This window comes from Frieseomelitta varia, unplaced genomic scaffold (genome assembly GCF_011392965.1).
Source record: "Frieseomelitta varia isolate USP_RPSP 00005682 unplaced genomic scaffold, Fvar_1.2 scaffold_407, whole genome shotgun sequence".
NCBI lineage: Eukaryota > Metazoa > Arthropoda > Insecta > Hymenoptera > Apidae > Frieseomelitta > Frieseomelitta varia.
Genome location: NW_025110154.1, coordinates 153,778 through 176,349, shown reverse-complemented (window position 1 = coordinate 176,349; position 22,572 = coordinate 153,778). Strand labels below are relative to the sequence as shown.

At 37.4% G+C, this 22,572-nt stretch overlaps 1 protein-coding gene across 1 annotated transcript in view; it reads right to left on the bottom strand.

Annotated features, from left to right (window-relative positions):
• Positions 1 to 22,572, bottom strand: part of LOC122531626 (protein outspread-like) — a 133,055-nt gene that overhangs the window by 52,602 nt on the left and 57,881 nt on the right. Inside the window, exon 2 of the mRNA XM_043659675.1 lies at positions 665 to 745. Coding sequence (XP_043515610.1) covers positions 665 to 745 — 81 coding nt within the window. The remainder of the gene's footprint in view (positions 1 to 664; positions 746 to 22,572) is intronic.

Below are 22,572 nucleotides of genomic sequence, written 5' to 3'. Positions count from 1 at the left end.
TTCAACACACACCACGACGGGTATATTAATTTCCACTCGCCGCGTTATCGCCGCGATTCCCCTTTTTCCGCCGGCGACCGTTGTCGTCGCTAAGAGAGAAATCGGTGTCCTCGAACGTGTCCTCGAATCGCGGACCTGCTAGTTAACTGCGCCACCAGAGCGACGTCTCGTTCCTTCGCCGAGCGGGGAAATTGTTTCGTTCTCGAGAAATACTTTTGCACAATTGAGCGATCATCGATGACAATTTAATTTAAATTATTGTCTGGAGTTTAATTTAACTTGAAAATTTTTAATCAGTTATCCGAATTGCATCGTTCAATTGTTTTAATCGTTTATTACCAATTCCTTTTCGCAGAGTAGAGGCTTTTAGAAATTTTAATATTGAAATGTAACGTTGAAAATTTGCTTTCCAAGAAGAAAGTACTTAACTACCTTTCAATTCCTTATTATCTTACGGACGATTGACGAGATCTCTTACGATCAATAGAAACAACGACTTTTCTAATCTCTTTATCCATTTTATCAGTTATTCAGTATCGCTTCATCGATCCCCGACAAAAAAATACGGTGGATTATATATTATCAATGAAAGACAATCAACGTGATTTCGTTCGACGACAACTGCTAAAGACTGTATAGAAAATTTGCTTCGTTTCTCTCTTACCTTGGTCCGATTCAGCGGGTTCGAGAAGTCCCAGCCCGGGGCGACGAACAGGTATGCGCATTTTGAAATCTTCCTCGTTGCCTGCAACATAAACGTGGATCGCGTTTAATTTTCGACGTTGATCGATAACTGGTAGTTGTATATCATTAACTCTCCAAATAATTACTATCACTTATCTAATACTTATTGCTTGCAACTTGATATTCTCTGTAAAACTAAAACCTATAAATAGCAAATACAGTCGATATTAACAGTTTATCTATTGGCTTATCAAACTGAACACTGTTTACTTATTGTCACGCAGAGGCATACTAAAATAACGCCTAATATTTTACTGTAACGTAAAAGTTTTAAACAACATGGCATAAAGAAAAGTGGAAATTAACGTTACGACCCAATCGATCAAGTATTAATATCATAACTATCTAAATAACCACGAAACTCGCTTTGTTTCAAACACATTCGTGTATCGGATAAATCGAATTCTCGAAGCTAGAAATTTTTATTGACATCCCACCGGTTGAATATAGACTGTGAATGAAAGAATATGTTCTCTGTCTGAATAGCACGGAGAAAGGATAACACGCAGAGAAAGAAGTAACCGTGTACTTCTCTCGCCTTCAAGTCAATCGCTGGCGAGATCAGAATGAATCCAAAGGAGTCACACTTCGTCGCGTGCATTATGCGTTTCGTCACGTTGCATTGAACTTCTGACGTCGTTATTATTTCTATCGGATACAAAGACTTTCTACGTAGTTTCACGACAGCGACGCGCATACAGAACTGCCGGGCTGTAGGCGGACACCGGAGAAATATGTACTGGCAACCGGAGAAATATGAATATCGATGACACAGATTGAACATTGTACAGCGAGCGGTTCAACCTCGGATGAACGTGTCGTGCAGCGAAAAAATATATATACTTTTATGTACTTTTATATGTATACGTAACTATATCCTTTATTCATCGATCTCGTTAACTTGCCAACTTATTCAACGATCTTTAACCTCGTCGGAGTATTTATGCGGATGTACTTTGGTAAAGTCAGTTGGTAAATGAAAATAAAAATGTGCAGCGAAGCAGAGAACTGACAAACAGAAATTAATTTTCTTTCTTCTTGTACCTTGTGTCTTATTCATTGTCTAGATGCTACAATTTGACTGTTCTTCTTTTTTTTTCAGTTAGTGAAATGGAAAAGAGAAGATATTGATACATGAGAGAGGAATAAAAAAAAAATGATCCATTTTCTATTTTATTTATAACCTCCTCTTGTTATCTCTGGTCAATTTTTATTTTCATTCACCTTATCGTAATATCTATATTGGAGCTTCGGATGAGCAAAGACTTCGTTTCAATAAATGAAGATAAAGGAATGTATATAAAAAGACGAAAATTTAGTAAAAGGTGATTTTATATCTCTCCATTATATATCAGTTTTATTAACTTGTCGGTTTCCTTTCTTTTCTCCCAGCCAACCTCTTCCTGACTTCGTTGTAATATCCACAATTTAATCTGAGTGAAACTTTAGTTCAATAAATGAAAGTATTATAGATAACATTGATTTTTATCGAATTTCATTAACGCTTATTCATCCTTCCATACTTCGATCCTCCGACAAGAGGAATTTAATTTAATAAATTTAATGAAACAAGATTTCATCTGTTTTACATGTTAACTCTCTAGCCTGTACCTTTTCGTTATTCGCCTCATTTTCTTCAATTTCATTAAAATATCTTCTGGCGAGAAGAACTTCGCCTCGACAAATAAAATAAAATTAAAAAGATATTAAATAGAAACAAAAAAATCACTATAAAGAGAAAGATTCACATTCTCCATTTTATATAACAATTAATTTTCTGACATGTTCCTTCAGGCTTCCCATTGTAATATCCACACACTTCGTTTCTCGACGAGAGGACTTCAATTTCGACGAATAAAAATAAAAATTAAAAAAAAAAAACACGTACATAAAAGCACAAAAATATCAATAAAAAATATATTTCTACTCCCAAGTTTGTATAATAGTCTGATTAACTTTCTAACATATTTTTCCAATTTTCCATTCAATTTCCAACCCCGTTATAATATTCACACTTCGTTTCTCGACGAGAGGACTTCAGCTTCGATTAATAAAAATAAATTTAAGAAAAAACACGCAAGTAAAAGCAAAAAAGTATCAATAAAAAATATATTTCACCTCCAATTTTGCATAATAATCTCATTAACTATCCAACATGTTCCTCCAGTTCCTCCACCCCTTCGATCCTCGGACAAAGAGCGAGAGGTGGAGGGGAAAGACGGAACGAGGTAATTATTAAAAAAGTTCCGGCGGCGTCCATCGACGCCGACATTCCAGAGAAAACATAAGCGGAATATCAACCACGAAAAGCAATCTCCCGCGTTTGCGTCTCTCTCGTGGAACGAGACGCGATCCTCTTCATCCAGCCAGCTAATCAAACTTTCCAACAACGCCGCTGCTGCACGCCAGATCCTCTTCAAACTCTATTATTATGTTTAGAGGAAGATTTAGGAGCTACCGTCCACGGATAGGAAAAACGACAGAAAGGGAGTGGAGGGGTTAGAAGCGGGAGGAGTGAAAAGAGGAACGTGGATCGAAGGGCTGCAGAAAGAGAAAGGGAAACAGAAGTGGCAGCCATTCAGGTGGAAAGGAAAGTCACGTGAACCGTGGAGGTACCGTGTATCTCCGAGGAATCTTAAATCGGTCATTCATCAAGAGAGTGAGCGCAAGTGCGTTTCACGTGTTCCACGTATTTCGCGTATTTCCTCGACTTGTTGCAATATAATACTTACGCGACTTAAAAAAAAAAAAAAAAAAAAGAAACTGATCGAATCGATTTCATTCACTTTCGAGTTTCATCAAAAGCCAGAGCCAGATAAAGAATTTGTTCCAACGCGCAAAAATTCGCGGTCTAGTTACAAGTTACTAAATTATTCAATAATTACTGTAAGGCTACAGAAACATGTAATAAAATATACAAAATATCTAAATTAAACTAAATAATAATAATATAAATTCGCGACCTAGCTACAAGTTACTAAATTATTTAATAATTATTTAAGGCTACAGAAACATGTAATAAAATATACAAAATATCTAAATTAAATTAAATAATATTATTCTAAATAATATTATTAAACTAAATAATAATATTATAAATTCGTGGTCTAGTTGCAAGTTACTAATTATTATTTAAAGCTACAGAAACATGTAATAAAATATACAAAATATCTAAATTAAATTAAATGATATTATTAAACTAAATAATAATATTATAATTTCGCGGTCTAGTTACAAGTTACTAAATTATTCAATAATTATTTAAGGCTACAGAAACATGTAATAAAATATACAAAATATCTAAATTAAACTAAATAATAATAATATAAATTCGCTACCTAGCTACAAGTTACTAAATTATTTAATAATTATTTAAGGCTACAGAAACATGTAATAAAATATACAAAATATCCAAATTAAACTAAATAATAATATTATAAATTCGCGGTCTAGTTACAAGTTACTAAATTATTTAATAATTACTATAAGGCTACAGAAATATACAATAAAATATACAAAATATCTAAATTAAGCTAAATAATTATTATAATATTTAGTAGACGAAACAAATTTTTCTTTAGATCCTGTCCTTTCCAACTTTACGATTTAAACTTGTATTATTTATTATTAAATTCGATCATCTGTAGAATCGCACAAATATCCGTAGTACGTGCGCACTTTCACAAATATATGTATCTCGCTACGCGTTCTAAAACGATAAACGTTCGAGGAAACGAAGCAAGGCTTCAACAAGCACGCTCGCTACTTGAGCACATATTTCTCCGCGTTTTTCCCCTGAAGGAGTACCTTCGACAGATCGTTTTCCTTGGAATTATGGTAATGAGGCCGGGCGAGCGCCTCTTTCGCGATGCATTATTCCACGGAAATCGCTTCCGTCGATGGACGGAAGCCAGGCATCGTCAACGTGTTTCACGCCGCGCTTTCCAAATATCACGAAAAAAGGAACGACATCTCGAGACGGAGAGGAGGAGGAGGCAAAACGATCGAGAGCGCGCGTCACTTTCGCTCGTTACGAAAGTTGCATCTTTCAAGAGAAGGGAACGAGCTACGCGCTACCAGCCGACAGCGGTTTTTCCACTCGCTCGAGAACCAACATCGAACGTCGTGGAATAACTCACTTCGAGACTGAGATCGTCCAGTCTTCGACAGCCGAAGAAATTTCACCTAGAATGACGCGCGACGACCCAGATTTCCCGCGGTTTAAACATCAACCGGTGCATCCGGTCGCAGATAATTGAGGAAGCGTGATTTTTGTTAATGCTATTTATTCAATATAAATAATGCTTATTCAATGACAGATAACGAATGAGACGATAAATCTTACGATATAATACTGAATGCGATGATTACATGTACATTTACGATTTTTATAAATTTGTGAGGGATTTGAATATCTTGAGTTACACTCGTATGTACAAGTTGTTGTTCCTTTTCAAAGATGTTCATGCGTATTATAATTATAAATTTTACGTACATACAATGATAAGAATTATACGCAAGAAGAGTTTTTCTATTAGTTGATATCATTTTAAAACGATCTGATTCAATATAATTTTTTCAACAATGAGATTGAGAATATTTTCGAAATCAATCTTTTATGTTGAGCACCTCGATGATACGCAGTTGCTCGACTATTCGAGCTGTTCCTCCCTATTATAAAGTAGAATAAAATCTCCTTTATTCTTCCTTGCACTACATAGCTTCTTCATTTCAATTTCTTCGCATTCGTCGATGTTTCCAATCTCAAAGAGATCTATCATCCTCCATATTCCTCCATGATACATCCAACTTTCAAGATCTATCCAAGAGCCTTGCCTTTCCACGAGACTCGCAAAACACCGGCGAGGCATAAGAATTAAGACAAGCAAAACCGAGGTAACAAGCGAGGTGGTGAGCGAGCTTTCGCGCGGAGAGCAACGACGAAAAGAAAGAAAGGAGAAAAAAAGCAAATAGAAAAATGAGAAGACCGGTAAGAAGAGCGATACGTCTTCGTTCTCGTTGCTGGCGATCATTTTCCAGTGCGTGGCAATCACAAAACGAGGCGATCATCTGGCCAGCAACGCCAGCAAGAACGAGAATTCACTCGGCTTTATGGTGAAATAAAGTCTCTCTCTTTCTCTTTCTTTTGTTCTTCTTCGAGTAGAAAGAGAGAGAAAGAGAGGGGACGCGTGTGTCGGCGTTCTAACCGTGAGCGTGCGTCTTTCTTTGGAGAAAATTATGGTGTACCCTTGTATGGGCTAAACAAAAGATCACGGACACCGACAAAAAGCCACGATGCCTAAACATGCGCGCCACCGTTGCGGAATTCCATGGTGAAACGCGCGGCCTAACAGAAACCTTGTCCACGATGAACTAATTTACGCAGCGAGATCTCCGCGCAGTGAGCGCAATTACGCGAAAGATAAATGAACGCGCGTATGTGTATTATGCTACACAGCGACGGTGCAGTTGCGAGAATATCGCGTGGTTTTTGTTACGCATCCCATTCGTGAAACACTCGCGCAAAAGGTTATCACAAATTACTGGATATTTGTTGCAAGTAGGTCCATCACGGATATTTATGCGATGTAATTTAAATATTATTAACGAAAGCTACGTTTCAAATGAAAGAATTAAAATTTTCCAAGTTAAATTAGATCAAGTTGGAATTTGAGTATAACAGTAAATAATGTATAATGTACAATAACGAGTAGAACTCGATTATAATTCAATTGATACTGTATAATTTTAATATCTAATTTTAAATATATATGTAATACATAGTATATATTTATGGATCTTTGTACACTTCAAACATTCACAAAAGAAAGCAAAATAAATCTACAGAGGTGAATAAAATTTTCATATTTCCATTTATTGATATACATCGATTATCTGTTATTAGTTCCCCGAAATTAAGAAATACTAAAACACGTATGTACAGTCTCGAGTTCCTTCGAGGGGGACGTATGAAGAATTTCGCTGAATTTTGACACTATTATTACGCGTCATTACGTTAGGTATAGAGAGCGTAATCGTATCGTCAATTAAGGATCAAACCTCTGTTAATTTGTAACAATATTCAATATTCTTGGGTGCACGTACGTGGCATACTGAGCGTCTCGCTAAAACGACAGAGCGCACTGGAATTAAGGCCTGTTACAAATTAATGCACGCCGCGGTAGATTTAGCATAACATCGTGTTCAATTCTCCCTCGGATGTGATCGACCTGGAACCCGTTTAACCAATTACGTACCAAGGATTTTGCGTTACGTACCCGGCCGAAGGTTGAACACACACTGAATTTAATTACGCCGAGGATACGTGTAATTACCGATCGAAGGAATCGAACAATTCGAAACCTTTCAATATTGCCTTTCTATAATTAAACAGGGGATTCGTGGTAACATCGACTGTTATTATCTCTATTATTATATCATATTTAATACCGATCAACGATGATTAATGTAATTAATGTAAGTGGATGATTAAATAATCATAACCTATGTTCCACTATTTTTCCGGAGTTTCTGTAAAACACACGGTTGCAGCAAATATCTCGTAAATTCTACGTTAAGAACTCTATCGACATGTTCATCACGATTTAGTCGTGATTTATCGCTAAACTGAATGTTCATGGACTTGTGGGAAATTCGAAGACAGTTAAAGATACGTCCCACAGAGTATTGAGGCTTACCGATATCGCATATGATGTAGCTATTTAAATATTTTCCTAATATATAACTGTAGTATATTGACTAGTAATATCTAACTGTAGTATATATTGACTAGTAATATATAATTGTGGTATATATTGACTAGTAATATATAACTGTGGTATATATTGACTAGTAATATATAACTGTGGTATATATTGACTAGTAATATATAACTGTAGTATATATTGAATTAAATATTTAAAATTACATAATTATACTTGAAACGATAGCAGTGACCTTCATACCTCTTACACGCGTTTATCTAGAGACAAACTAACAATAAGTATACTCAAAATAGAAACAAATGCATTTGAGACATATATAACTGTAGTATATATTGACTAGTAATATATAACTGTTGTATATATTGACTAGTAATATATAACTGTGGTATATATTGACTAGTAATATATAACTGTGGTATATATTGACTAGTAATATATAACTGTGGTACATATTGACTAGTAATATATAACTGTGGTATATATTGACTAATAATATCTAACTATAGTATATATTTACTAGTAATATATAACTGTAGTATATATTGAATTAAATATTTAAAATTACATAATTATACTTGAAAAGATAGCAGTGACCTTCATACCTCCTACACGCGTTTATCTAGAGACAAACTAACAATAAGTATACTCAAAATAGAAACAAATGCATTTGCGACATTTTTTAAATTACGAATAATTTCAGAGATAATTGTAATTTAAATAAGTCAAGTTAATTTATAAATTAAAATAGGACACCCTGTATATATACATGAATATCTACAGTTATATAATTTCTAAATTAGTCTCAAATATTAATGAAATGTCAAAATATATTCATCACACAATGTACATATATAGCACAACCTAATGCTTCCACAAAGAGTGCCTACAAATACAATTTCAACAAGTATTTCGTGGGCTATTGCTACGATCGCGATCGTACGTCGTTACACATTGAATCGATTTCGGTATCACGAGAACGAAACGAATGCTGGTGCTTCGCAAGAGAGGAGAGAAGTATGCATAAAATTGTTTGCATCGGTGTTCCGGGAACGAAGTCGGCCCGGATTCACAGTCCAGTTAGCTTATCGAGGACGATTAAAATCGACGCGATCCCACGTCGATGAACGAAACAAGCCAATAAAATTGTGGAATTCCTTACCTGTGGCTACCTACTGCAGCACACCTTTATATACCGATCTATCCAAGATAATTCGAAACATGTACGCGTACCTCTCTGCAGACTCTCTCTCTCTGCAGGTTTTTGCCTACGATCGGATCGATCGCATCGAATCTACGCTCTGTTTAACCGCTTTCCGTCCGGGAGCCAGCTGATTTCCTGTCGTCCGTCGCGCGTTCACAATTGACTTCCGGTCCGGGCGACTCTCCCCCGCGCGCGCTACGATACCACGATGGACAAAAGCGCGTTGGAAATCTGCCGAAGTTACCTCGCGTGCGAGTTTTATTATACTTTGAACGGAGTTTTATTATACGGAACGACGATGAATGGGAATTTATTGTGCGGCGAGAGTAGAAACGAGAAGAAATGTCATTTTTACTCAATTAATGGTAGAAGATCTTCAAATAAATTGATACGATTGTAAAAATTATAACATACCATGTATCATGTGTTATATATTACATTATAGTATATAATTATAATTTGAAAAATTATAGTACATTGGTACTAGTTCAATTGTACAAAGTGAATTTAATATTAGAAACGAAGATCCCGGATAAATTGGGAAATTTCTATGTCTCTTTCTATTTCTAATTTCTGAAAGCACGTTATAGCACGTTCGTACAAGGAGTTTTGAAGAATTTAATACTAGAGGCGAAGTAAAGATTTTTGAACAAAATTAATTAAAAGTAATAAAAATTATGGTACATTGGTATGAATTGAATTATCGACAGGAATTTTGGAGAAATTAATAATTGCAAGTACATTATCCTAACGATACTATTACATAAATTATCTCTTATGGGATGAAGCATTGATTAATTAAAAAATTCGATCGTCCAAATGACACGTGTCTATTTCTAATCAAACCAAGCGTACGGCAAAATGGAACTCGATGTTGCTAGGTCCGATTCGAAGGATTTTCACCAAATGATTGTTATTGGTAATAGCAAACGCCGGAGAATAGAATGTGTTAAGCCCATTTGCAATAAAATCAGCAATAAAACGCGTTATTGAATTTAGAACGTGACTCGCATACCAACTTTACGACCCACGGCGACAAAAACATGATGCAGGAAACCATGAATCGAAAAGCGTTTGATTAACTGCTCCAACGTGTACAGGCTGTTTCAAAATGTACGTGTATGTAATTATTTCAAAAATAAATTCGGCGCAAGAATACGAGGAAAGTGTAATTCGTACATTATAATGAACTGTGATTAGTTTTATTAAAATACTTGTTCCGATCGTCGATAATTTAATATACAGTATATAATATTAAAAAGAAATATATACTGTAAAGACAATAATGGTAGATACAATTATAATATTAAATCCAATATTGAAGAAGTTTAGGACTTAGTGAATTTGAACACTAGAGATTTCGAAAGAATTCGAATAAGCAATTAGTAATTTAGTGAGGAAATGAGATCACATACATATATTATGTAGCCTTGAAATTATACAGAAATGTTTTTTAAATAGCACATAATTTAGCTAATACTAACGTATAAATAATAAATATCGTTGTATAATAAATATACGCTCTTATTATATTATACGATTGTAGTATATTATGTTACAATGTACTACAGAAATGTTATGTGCTGAATAGAAAGATCAAGATTTAGCAACAACTCAACGATTACTAAATCATCTTCCTAGAACAATCGCAGACTAACACTAACACGATAAATATTGCTAAATAAACAGAACGATTACAACTATCCAGATATCTTTCACATTCACCACTTACTTCACCAGCTAATCTGAGTCAATGCTCTGGGATGATCCCACGAGGAACTTCATACCGATATTAATTAATATCGTAGTTTCCATCGATTTCTCGATAAATCATTTCAACGATCCAAGCTCCGATGAACATATCCGCAATCTCTGTTACCAAACTTTCCAACATTTGCTTGCGTAATGGCGCGTTTAGACGAAATGAACGAGTCTTTACAAGTTCCTCCACCACTTCGTCAAAATTCGTGCCCATTAATGTAAACTAGAAATCTAGGTTTTGAACCGTGTGTTCTAGAGAGCATATATGCAATCGATATCTCTGTGCATTAATATATTAAATATATTCACATTTGACTTGTTGACTTGCAAAGAGATTACTAAAATTTTAAATATTCAATTTTGTCTTGTATTTCAAATACTCTTCGACAGAGATTAATGATAAGATTAATGGTCAAGAAATATCAAAATTGTTATGACTGCCAATGGTCAATGATAACAATTACAAGTAATTTTCGAATTTATATGATATGATATCTCATATACAAATATCTGAAGCATGATTCAATATCAAATTTTGATATCAAAGCAGACAATCATTTGATTAAGCTTTATCGAAATCGCGTATAATGTACGACAAAGCTGTGTAGGTATGCGCTGTGTAGTTCTAGACTGTGCACAGAGAAATTGCGAAATGTTCGTCTAATGTATATGAATTAATACATTAGAAGATGATCCAAAGGAAATGGTCCAAAGTTGCGGACCACCAAGTTGTCATTAACTTGCCAATTCGAATTTTGTCCAAAGAAAGAACGAAACAAGTATTTTTTTATTCGGTCAGTTTACAAGGATCAACAAACATCAAAACAGCAAAGATCTAGCCTAATTCTGAGATCTACTCTATTCAAACTAAAGGTAAGTTCGAGGGACTCGTTCGTCTCGACGATTGATAATAATTGGACGACAGGTCGATCAGGTTGGTGGCAAAGAGATCTCTCTCTTTCTCTCCTGGCTTTCTCGCGGTCGTCCTTGACACGCTTCGACCGAGTCCTTGCCAGTCCTTAAGCTCTAAACGCGACCCAGATGCGGGGCCCACTCGAGAGATCGCGCTAATCTCTAATAAGGTCGATCGCGGAAAGGTGTAGGTGCACCTCGAACGCCTCTGAACCGCCTGAAAGGACCGACTGCGAACGTGGCATAACGGACAACCATCAACCGAGACAAGTTTTACGAAAGCAATTAAAAGAGATTTACCGTGTTAGCCACCTTGTTAGCCAATCAGACCGTGTCGTGGGCGATACCTGACCAATAAAAATGCCCCGCTCATGCGTCCAGTACGTGATAACATGGTAACAGTTGCACTTGGTGCAAGTTGCATGGTGATTTAGTAGAAATTTAATGATTTTCTTTCTGAATTTTTATTGACAATAAAAATTCAATGATCAGTTTTCGGAGAAAAAAAAAAAAAATATATATATATATATATATATATATTATGGGAAGAAGAAGCAAGAATAAAGAAGGAAGAATTGTGATATCTATAATACTAATTTATTACTAATAAGTTACTCCATAGGAATTATAATAAAAAATAAATATAATAATAAATTAAAAAAGAAAAGAAACTACAGGCTTGTAAAGTTGTTTGTGTGGAATAAAATGTCAGCCACATGATGCGTCATGCCAACCAATCTGTTAACAACTGGAAACACTACTTTCTAACTAGCTTTTTACGAAGTTAACAGACCACAAATTCCAATTACCTATTAAAGAACTCACTGTCGCTAATAGCGCATTATTAAAATCCATAAAAGCAGAAAGTACGCGTATTCATATAACATAGCCTTGGATGATAATTTAACTTAAACAAAACAAGATAAAATGCGAAAAGAATCAAATAAATAAATACATGAAACATCCAAAATATCACCTATAATACAAAATATCATTCAAGAGTCGAACATCCCAAAGAACAGCACAGCACCTCGGAATAGCAAACAACATGATCGTGCAGCTAACAGCGAACTCAGTCGGAATACAAGAAGCCACGGAAGATAGATGCCCGTTTAGATTCAGTAACGAAGGGGATGGATCTCTTATTAGAGACAGTTTTCGTTCAAAGAGGAGGTACAGTGAATCGTTAACGTTCTATTGCCGCGAATTCATTTCTTCTCTGCTAGTAATCGAGTGTAAATGCGATTCGACGATTCGCCGAACGCACAACTCGCCCGTGAAATCGTACGCGAGCAAACCAATTTACATCGTCGAGCGACTCACAACGTGAGTCCTGCTCGTACTACAAACGCAACAGGTCTCTCTCTCTCTCTCTCTCTCTCTCTCTCTGTCTGTCTCTTTCACTAGAGGCGCTGGTTTCTAGATTCTTAAACAGATTCGGATATAACTTTCGGATAAACATGTAACTTTCAAGTTGCACAGTGTTATAGAAGCTGAATTTCCTTATATACAACTCTTCCCAGATAATTCTTAATTATATAGTGTTTAATTGGCAAATGTTTATACACTTGTGAAGAGAAGGATACTCAAGAATACTCAATTTCATAGAAATATAAATTTGCAAAAATATCCACCAGAGGCTGTCTGGCAATTAGTTGTGAAATATTTTCATTCCGATATCTCTCTCGCAAAGAGAACACGTATACGTCTCGGTCAGACGAGATCTCGATCCATGGCCATCTAATGAAAGACCACTGCGTATATTTACACCGCTGCGATTCCTTTTTAATCGCCGTCTCAATCCCCCTCCCTCCCCCTTCTACCACCTTCTGCATCCACCATTCCCAAGCAGTGTTTGCGGTACGATGGACGATTTGTCGAGGCAACGTCGCGAGGTTTACTACTACGCAAGAGCAACTCTGCACGCCGAGAAAAGTCTCGTCTCGTTCGAAGCTTCTTCGCCTTCTCTCTTCACCAACCACGGAGAGACGCGGAGAGAAGTGTCCGCGCTCGCGTGCATCGCACGAGGAATCCCACGCGTCTCGTCGTCTGCATATCCCACATCCGGTGTCCACTCTGGCCACCTCTCCGCCAACGCTCGTCCTTCCATTTCTGTCTTCGAGAAACCTGTCTCCCACTCTGGCTATATCGTCCTACCGGCAGATATTATCGCGACGAGAAATCGATCGACGAAAGGATTAAAGACGCGAGAGAGTTACGCGTCTACACGCGCGCGTTTTCGCCCGCCGGCAGAAATATCTATTACAGATCGGGAATAGATTATTTCTTTTTCTTTCTATCTTTCTTTTTTTCCTTTTTTTTTTTTGGTTCTTTCAGCGGAGAGACGAGAGGATCAAGGACGAGGATTGTTTCTCATCTGTGGGATCGTGTAACGGAGAAATTAAATGGTTTTCTTGATGGTTTCTGGATGCTTCTGGACACGTTGATTGCTGTACGAAGGGATTTCGCGAGTGATATCTTTAGCTTGACACTTTAATATTTATTTTATGTAAAATATTCGTGAGAAATATTTGAAAGATATAGAGGATATTAATTAAATTAATCATTCAGTTTGGAGATTATTCAGTTTATTTTGTTTTAAGCTACCCATTATTAAAAGAATATTAAAATTAAGAATGTAAGATTATTAAAGCAATTCGTAACTAGGAGATAGAATTAAAAATAAAGTTATTAAAGTAATTATTAATTCAAACAATAAAATTAAGATTGCTCAAATACATTATTAATACCATTATCATTATAATATCGTTACTCTGGCATTAAAAAATTTACCATTTACGGCTACTTCTTCAATCTGAACGCTCTAATTGATCCCAATAACACATATGATGTCACTGACAAATCTGTACCTGTCAAAAGCAACATTCACAACGCTTGACTTGCTAATAAAAATTTTTTTTAACTCATCACGGCACCTAAATTACCAGCGAACGTGTGCGATTCAAGGCGATGTGTCAAAGAAATGCTTTTAACACCTCTACGTTACTCCATTCGACACAGTACAATAACCTTTTTTTTATCCTTCAAACTGTACTCGATTCTATCCCCGATATATATTACTTTTTCTATACGAGAACAAGCATTCGCCAGACGTTCGATACGATATATATATACTCGAACTGAGAATCGACATCGAATGATCGATTCCATCGATTCAATCGAAGACGCTACAACCAGTGTGAGTAAATTCTCCATCCAAGAACACGTCTGACAAGCTGATTCCTAGTTTAAGTCGGCTTTCTATTTCAATACAACTTCGCGACCGCGTAACAACCGTGGAAAACCCCCAGAGAAAGAAGCTGGCTAGAAAGTCATCCGTCATCGGTCATTTCGTCGCGTGACAATTTAAAAAATTTAACAATCTAAGCGACAGAAACAATCAGAGAAACATTAATGCCTCGCTTCGAGACACTCGAAGGATATAAAATGTAAGATCATTGTTCCCTTCGAACGATCGACATCCCCGATGGAGCTTCGAGTTTGTTCGAAAGGCGCTCGGCTTTCGTTCTCAGGAGGAGGCTCCTCTCGTATCTTTCCCACGACCACCGCCACGGTATCATCGTATTGCTTCGTCTCCACGCATAGCCGCAATTAACGAAGCGTTCGTAACGCGAATCCTACAATTAAGTGGTCGTTAAACCTCCGCCCGGGAAAGCCGACTTGGTCGTCCGTCTTGACTAAACAGGCCCTGAACCTGACGTTTCTGTCGAGACGTACGCGCGGAAACAAACGCGGGGAAAAACGAGCAGGAAGCGAAAGCGAGGAAAAGAAACGTCTTTTTTTTACGATAGACTCACGTATCTATCTAAAAGTCCTAAAAGGACAATTTTCACTCGATATTTTCGAGTTTTAACGTTTGAAAGTGAACATTTTTCAATTTCAGTATTTAGAGATTTAACCAACCAACATCGTTAACTTTCTTTTTTTCAATTCTGCTCAATCAATTTCCCATTTTGGTATTGCGTCGAAACTGCTACGAAAGAGAAATTTCCAAGGATTCGTTCAATATTTTCTTCCAATGTCACGTCTTCACGCAAATTCTCAAAATTTTGTGAAATTTAGAAAAATCGGAGTACTCTATTGCTCGATTCTTAATGAGATAAATTGCACATGTGTTTCATAATAAACTGACGCTAATGCAAACGTCAATGCTTCACAGATTTTTCTTAATTCTTCCAGCTTTGAACAAAGTATCTACACTCTGTGTTTTTGGACTTTTGAGCGGCACACGTACGGTGGACCAATGAGATAACGTATCAGTTGTTAATGATCGCTCGCCTGCTTCGTCAGGATTATAGACTGTAAGATCGCAGGACCACCTTGCGCGTCTTGTCTTTAAACGACGTGGATCGAATCGGAGAGGCCCGGGGAAAGTGAAAGCGAGGCTAATCCATCCTTAAACGTCGCCGACGAGATACAACATTCGCAACGGAGATACTGACGATAAGTGATTTTCAATCACGTCTTCAATCAGGAAATAATCCGCGATTTTTCCGAGTTTTTTTGTATCCTTCGTAGGTAACGTTTCCCTCTTTCATTCCAAGTTTTTAGGAATTTTTTAGGAATTTCTCAATTATTTCTCGCGAATTTTAGAAGATTCGTTCTTGTAGACTGGACTTTTTTTTTAAGATAACAGAAAATAACTCTTTCTCTTTCTCTCTAGATTCTTAGATTCTGGATTCTAGATTTTAAGATTCTGCACTCTATCTCTCTCTCTCTTTATTAAGAATCAAACGACTCTCTACATTAATAGTAAGTGCCCTAGCTTGAAAAAAAAAAAAGAAAACTAATCAAAACGACTTGAAAAAGAAAATCAATCTAGAATCGAATGGCCTCCCGAATGGCGGAGCCGATCATTATTTCGCAGTGTCTCCTGCGAAACAGAGAAGTGAAAGAGAGAAAGTGAGAGAGAGACTCGCGAATACGCAGCAGGCAGGCGTAGAATCGTAACGTATCATTATCATTCTGAAGGATTCGTACGATTTACAGTCATCGATCATCTGCCGAGAGACACAAGAAATCGAAAAGTGAGCACCGTCAGCGGCAACAAACGGAGCAGCATCGAGAGCAGCCAAGAGGGAATCATTACGTTACGCAAGATTAAACCACCTCCCTTGTGTCTTTCCTCGCAACCAGTTCCCTCTCCTGACGCGTTACGTGCGATTACATGCTCGCGTGTTTTGCAACAACAATACAGCCGTGCATACAGGTGCATGGAGAACAACCGCGGCCGTTTAACTTCGAAAGAAATTGCCCAAGAGGAGAGAAGAGTCGAGAGAGAGAGAGAGAGAGAGAGAGCAACGATGCGCGTTTCGTCGTCGTTACCTCGTCGTTACCTCGTTGCAGACGGAGGAAGAGGTAACGAGCTGAACCGAAGGAGGAGAACATGTGCAAATACAGGGTGTACCCAATTTTTGTAATCAATTTTTGCAAGAATGATGCCATTAGTAATACAGAGTATTCTCAGTGTTTCTGTAAACGAAAAATTTTTTACAAACAAATCGCAAAGACAGATTTTGCAAATAATACAGGATGTTTCGAAATTTTTGTAGTTGAACAGGGTTTTGTTTCTTTGCAATTAGAATCTACAAATAACGTAGAAATACAATTTAGAAGTTGCAGTTTTTTTTTTTTTTTTTTGTTTGTAAACTGCAGAAATGAAATTTACGAATTTTGTGTATTAACATTTCGGGAATCGAATTTTGAAATGACGAAGAATGTGTGGCGAAAAAGTTCATATGCAAAAAGGAGGCTTGATTCGAGACGTTACTTTTCAAGTTACAAACAGTTTTGCTTTACTCTGGGAATATAGCGATCTCAGTGAATAAATTTTTCTCGATGAACCCTTCTCAGTCTACATTTTTTACTTCAAGTAATTCGTAACAGTTCCGTGACTAAGTAGAGTCGATTTACTTGAACGAAATTTTAATTGGTGTTGAAAGAAATACTCTTCTGTCGACTAAATCTATTTGTTTGTACATGAAGGAAGTCTGATCATGAACGGCTGTCGGCTAAATCTACTTATCTGAATATAAATTCGCACGTAACGAGAAGCGTGTCTTTTTCTCTGTTATATTAATTCTACTGCATGATTTACTACAAAATTATGACCAAATATTGAAGAATCTCGCTGAAATACGAATCAGCTACTAAAACTTTAAAACAAAAATTTAAGCATCTTAAATACCAGACAGCACAGTGAAATATTATCCAAGACGTGTTTGATGAAAATTATAAACCAATGATGGATCGTTGATCGTATTTTGTAACACAAATTCATTGGTAACTTTGCATAAAAAATAAAACAATAAACAGTTGTCCGATATTGAGATAAAGAAATATTATTAATCTCCCTGTCGTTTATATATGGAGAAAAAAAGAAAAAAATTGGAAACACCCGGTGTGCACGAAATAATTACTCGCAAACTCCTGCGGAGTGCATTGTTGCCACGCAAATCGCTAACGAACCACACAGAACCACGAGGTGAGAATGCACATCCTCGCGTTCGTTCGCTCGCGCGATAAAAATAACAACGCGCGGAATCGTTGGCGAGGGGGCGGGTGGAAAAGAAGAAAGGAAGAGGCACGTTGATCGAGAACGAGGCGCTGTCTACGCGGCTCATTATGTAAAACGTTGTAGCTGTGTCGGTTATTGACATTTCACGGATATTACCGGCCCTCCGCTGCGTTACGTAGCGTTCGCCGTGGACATTCCACCGCCGCGCCGACTTCTTGTTTCTTCGTTTTCGAGCACCGCTCGACAGGTGTTGGCGACATTCAACGTGCAAGCATGGTACATAGTTGGATTCATTGGAAATTCGAGAGACACGTCTACGTATTTAAGCCTCTTGTAGTCGAGCTAATAGCCAGACAAAAGGAATTTTGAAATAACATAACAATACTGATGTTTACGTTATAATTAATATTTTGGAACGATATCGAGACATTTTTTTCTACTCAAAAATCAACGCATTGATCTATTAACTCAGACAAGAATTTGTTCTGTAACAAATTTTAGAATGATATTTGTTAATAGTCTGATAAACGAGATATCTTTCAATTGTAGACAAAAATTTAGAATAGTGTACATTAACTTAATAATCTTCGGACATTTCTTAGTGTTTCTTTGACAAAAAGACTTCTATAACAAGATTTAGAAAACTATAACATTAGGAAAATGAGCAACTCACAATTTTTCACCGAAATGTCTCTGGACTTACGACGATGAGTTTTTAAAAAAAAATCGACTATATTTTACAGGTATAAATACAACATAATTTATTTCAATTTTTGAAACGAGATAATATTACGATAAGATCGTGAAACCAATGAATCGTACAATCGCGTTATAAAAATGTTACACGTACAGAACACGGACTATGAAATTTCAAGGAACAAGCAAATTAAAATTCCTCGCTGGCAAAGACGTATAAACTTGCTCGAATTTAAATGCATAACTTGAATTCAGATAACTAGTCCAATCGAAGCGAGACTATCCTGTTTCATTCAGTGTAAAATTTATATGACGTCCACGCCACTCAGAAACGAACGTATATAGTAATTAGACGAGAGTATCTAAATGATTTGTATCGTTCAAAGATGTTTCTAAGGCCGGCTATATATCTGGAACTACCTTGCCTACAAATTAACGTCCTTCTCGCGGGCTGCTCCCACGAGCTCGAATTAACCTTCTGCGATCTTGTATCGAGGCTAATTCGACGTCGTGCCTTTCCTTGTACACTTTCATTTCCATTTAACTATCGTTGGCTCTTTAATAAACCTACGAACGTCATTAAGGGGTTTTTTTTTTTTTTTTTAACAGAAACATCAAACGTCGCGAAAACATCAAACGTCGTTAAGCATAACCATAACGGTATCTGTGCTGCTACGCACAACACTTGAGTAAAATTTAAACGCTTGAGAAATATAATTTTATTGAAACGTTCGCTGTTTGCGCTGAGACATTAATAGAAATCTCCTTCGCTAGATTATGATTGAAATTCGATGTTGAAATTCGAATTGAAACGGAGTATTCGACCAATTACAAATTACAGCTAATTACGAAACCAAAAAAAAAAAATTGATTTTTAATTTTTCCGATCGTGATAAGGTGTAACACAATTTTCCAATGGATTTGCACTTTTCTAAAATTTCCAATTATAAATCCCTGTAGCAAGGACGTGTCGATCATCCTACAACATCGCGCCTCACTTTCCCATAATCTCCAATCTTCGATCCAAGAGCAGAGCAAAAAAAGTCGAACGATGCTTCGTTGCAATTGTTACGATTTCCAAATTTTCGTTTCCACTCCGTCTTTCGACCCTTCGATCCCCAGTAAGATCAACTAGGCGAAACGCGAAGCCGTTGAAAATGGGGCAGAGTGCCGCGGAATGGGGCAAAGAGCCTCGAAATCGTGTCAAGGTCAGGACGATCCGCGAGAATGCACGACTGCAAGCGTCGGCCGTGGAAGAATCGTGAGGCGGACGATTTCCTGACCTGACCCAAAACTCGCAGCCTCAACTGACCAGCCTCGTGAGAGAGATCCCGAAAAGCAGACGCGGCTTAAGGTGAATAAGCTTGGGCGAAGGAAAACGTGGGTGGATGTAAACGTAGGTGGATATAAGGTAGACCGATGTCGTGATGCGCACTTGTCGAGAATGACTAGTCGAGCCTCCCGCTCGTGGTTGCCTCAGGGGCCGATCACGCAGGTACAATGTGCAACTGTTAGAGTCCCGCTGTTGTGTATGCTCCATCGTGCTCTCTCTCTCTCTCTCTCTCTCTCTCTCTCTCTCTTTTTTCTCTTCATCCTTTATATACTCGGTTCAAACCCTCTTTTCACCCTGGCCTTCGTGCTAGGGTACTTTCTTGCTATCGGCACAGCCATCATTAGGAATCGCCAGCGGCGCGCCAAGTTTCTCCAATTCGCGCCAACTTTGACGATTGACCCAGGAGGGGAACATCTATCCTCCGATCCTTCTTCGAGTTCAACGTGCACGCGAATGAGCACGGGGATTTTTAAGCCTCGAATCGTTGTAGACGGCGATTTACTATGATGTAAATTGACGCACGCGTTGGGAGTTGATAGAATAGAGAAAATTGAACAACATTTAAAGTAAAGGTCTACGAGACCGAACACTCACCTCATCGAACAGAGTATCAATTTATTCGGTAATTATTAAATGTGTAAAAATTGTAGTTAATAAAAGACCGTTTTCTTTTTTTTTTTTTAAAGAAAAATTAAATCAATTGTTGGTGAAATTTATTTTAGGTTTTAATATTAATCTTCTGTTTCTGGCGCAGAACAGAACCCTCCAAGGCGGTCAGTCAGGTCAATTCCTAAGAAGCCTCGACCCTGCCGAGAATTGCCAGATGTCCTGTCATACTCTCATCTAAGGACACTTTCTCTGATTTTAGAGAGAGAGAGACAGGATTTGGAAAAGCTCGGTAGGGCAGAAACAAAGCCCAGCCTAGGAAAAGGGATACTTGGCCATAAAATCGTAGACCATTCTAAAACGTCACGTAGATTCACGCAGCGCACAGCAGTCAGTTAGAAACAGTCTCTCTGTATCAGTCACGAGGAGAGCTAGCGTGCCTCATAACACACCCACATTCATTACAATCAACATTTGTATAATAGTGAAATACAAGTATTTATTCTGCATCTCGCCCTCATTCATAAAAACATCTCTCCGGCGGCTGTAAAAGGCACGACGAGAGAACGACCAGGCAAGTACTGTTCACGTAGTAACATCTTTGCAATGATACGAGGGAAAATATGTTTTCACGATCCAACAAAGGTTGTAACGTCGTGATTGTCCAATAAAATGGGAAGAAATTACGGTTGAAATTATGTTTACTCTTCCTCAATGTTTCTCCACGTAAAAGTGTTGGATGACCAACCCGGACAATATTGAATGTAGGCAAATACTGACAATAAGCTAGCAACAGTCCACATAAAAGTGGACTGTGAATAGTTAGTCATAAGGGCAAGATCCAATAGTTAGTCATTTATGCTCCTTCCCCTTCCACTTGACGATGATAACCCAATATATATAAGGACATGCTTTAGAGACATTCACTCTCTCTTAATACATTCTAAATCATTATAGATTCATTCAATATCGCTAACTCATAAAACATTCTAAATCAATCTATATCATTCTATAAAGACATTCTAAATCATATTGTATATCATCCTATTTCACACATAACCACGACTGTAAGGGAATAAACTCTTCTAAATTGTAAGCGTGTTGACTCCATTACACGGAATCCAACAAAAGAACCTTTTCGTATCTTGCTTTCGTCCGACGAACCACGAATACTAATAGAACCACGTTGTTCGATATCAGGTGAAAACAAATCGTCATTGGCGGCGCTGGCGCACTTTCCTTGACTGGCGGCCAACAGGCAGCCAACTTCGTTTTCACGGTCACCTGGTCGTTGGAATTCTAATAAGAATTTAATCGACGAAACGACGCCAATCGCAGCGTAACTGGCCTCGGTCCCGCGCACTTTCCACTCTCGTTCCCTCGTCTCACTTTCGTTCCCGACACTTCCTGCTACCGACGTTGTCGCTGGTTAAATTTGCACGCTGGACGAAGAGGGACTAGACTCTTAGTTGCTAGTTTTTTGAAGAACAGGTTTCAGATTTTTAGTCATCCACTTTAACTTTCACTTCTGTTAATAAATCTGGTTGGTTTAATGGTCCTTCGGCCTATACGAAATTGCACGCAACGAGACATAACGGAAAGTTAAAGTTGTAAAAATCGCGGAAATGAGAAACGAAATGTGAAAGCAAAGAATTACGATGTAAAGTTAAATAGTATCTCCAACAACCAATAATACTTATCTTCTGAAATATTTTTAAACATTCCAAAATAATTGTTAGCAAAAATTTCCTACGTGAACAAGACTGAAACTGAAACTGTCAGATAGATAGTATCAATCCACGAGAAACGTAGAATTTACAATAACAGAATTTAGAATGAATGATAATGACATTAATTACACTATTTGTAGCGTGCCGATCTAGTTCTACGTATTTTCTTTTCTTGACGTACGAGCCGATCGGTGGCTCGCTGCCTTCAACGTTAATGAAGTGCAGCTAGTTCAAAGTAAAGTTTGATATTGATTAAAGAGTGTGAATTGAATCCCTGGAATGCACTGGGTTTGGGGACGCGAACCGGCAGACACGCGGGAGGTTTT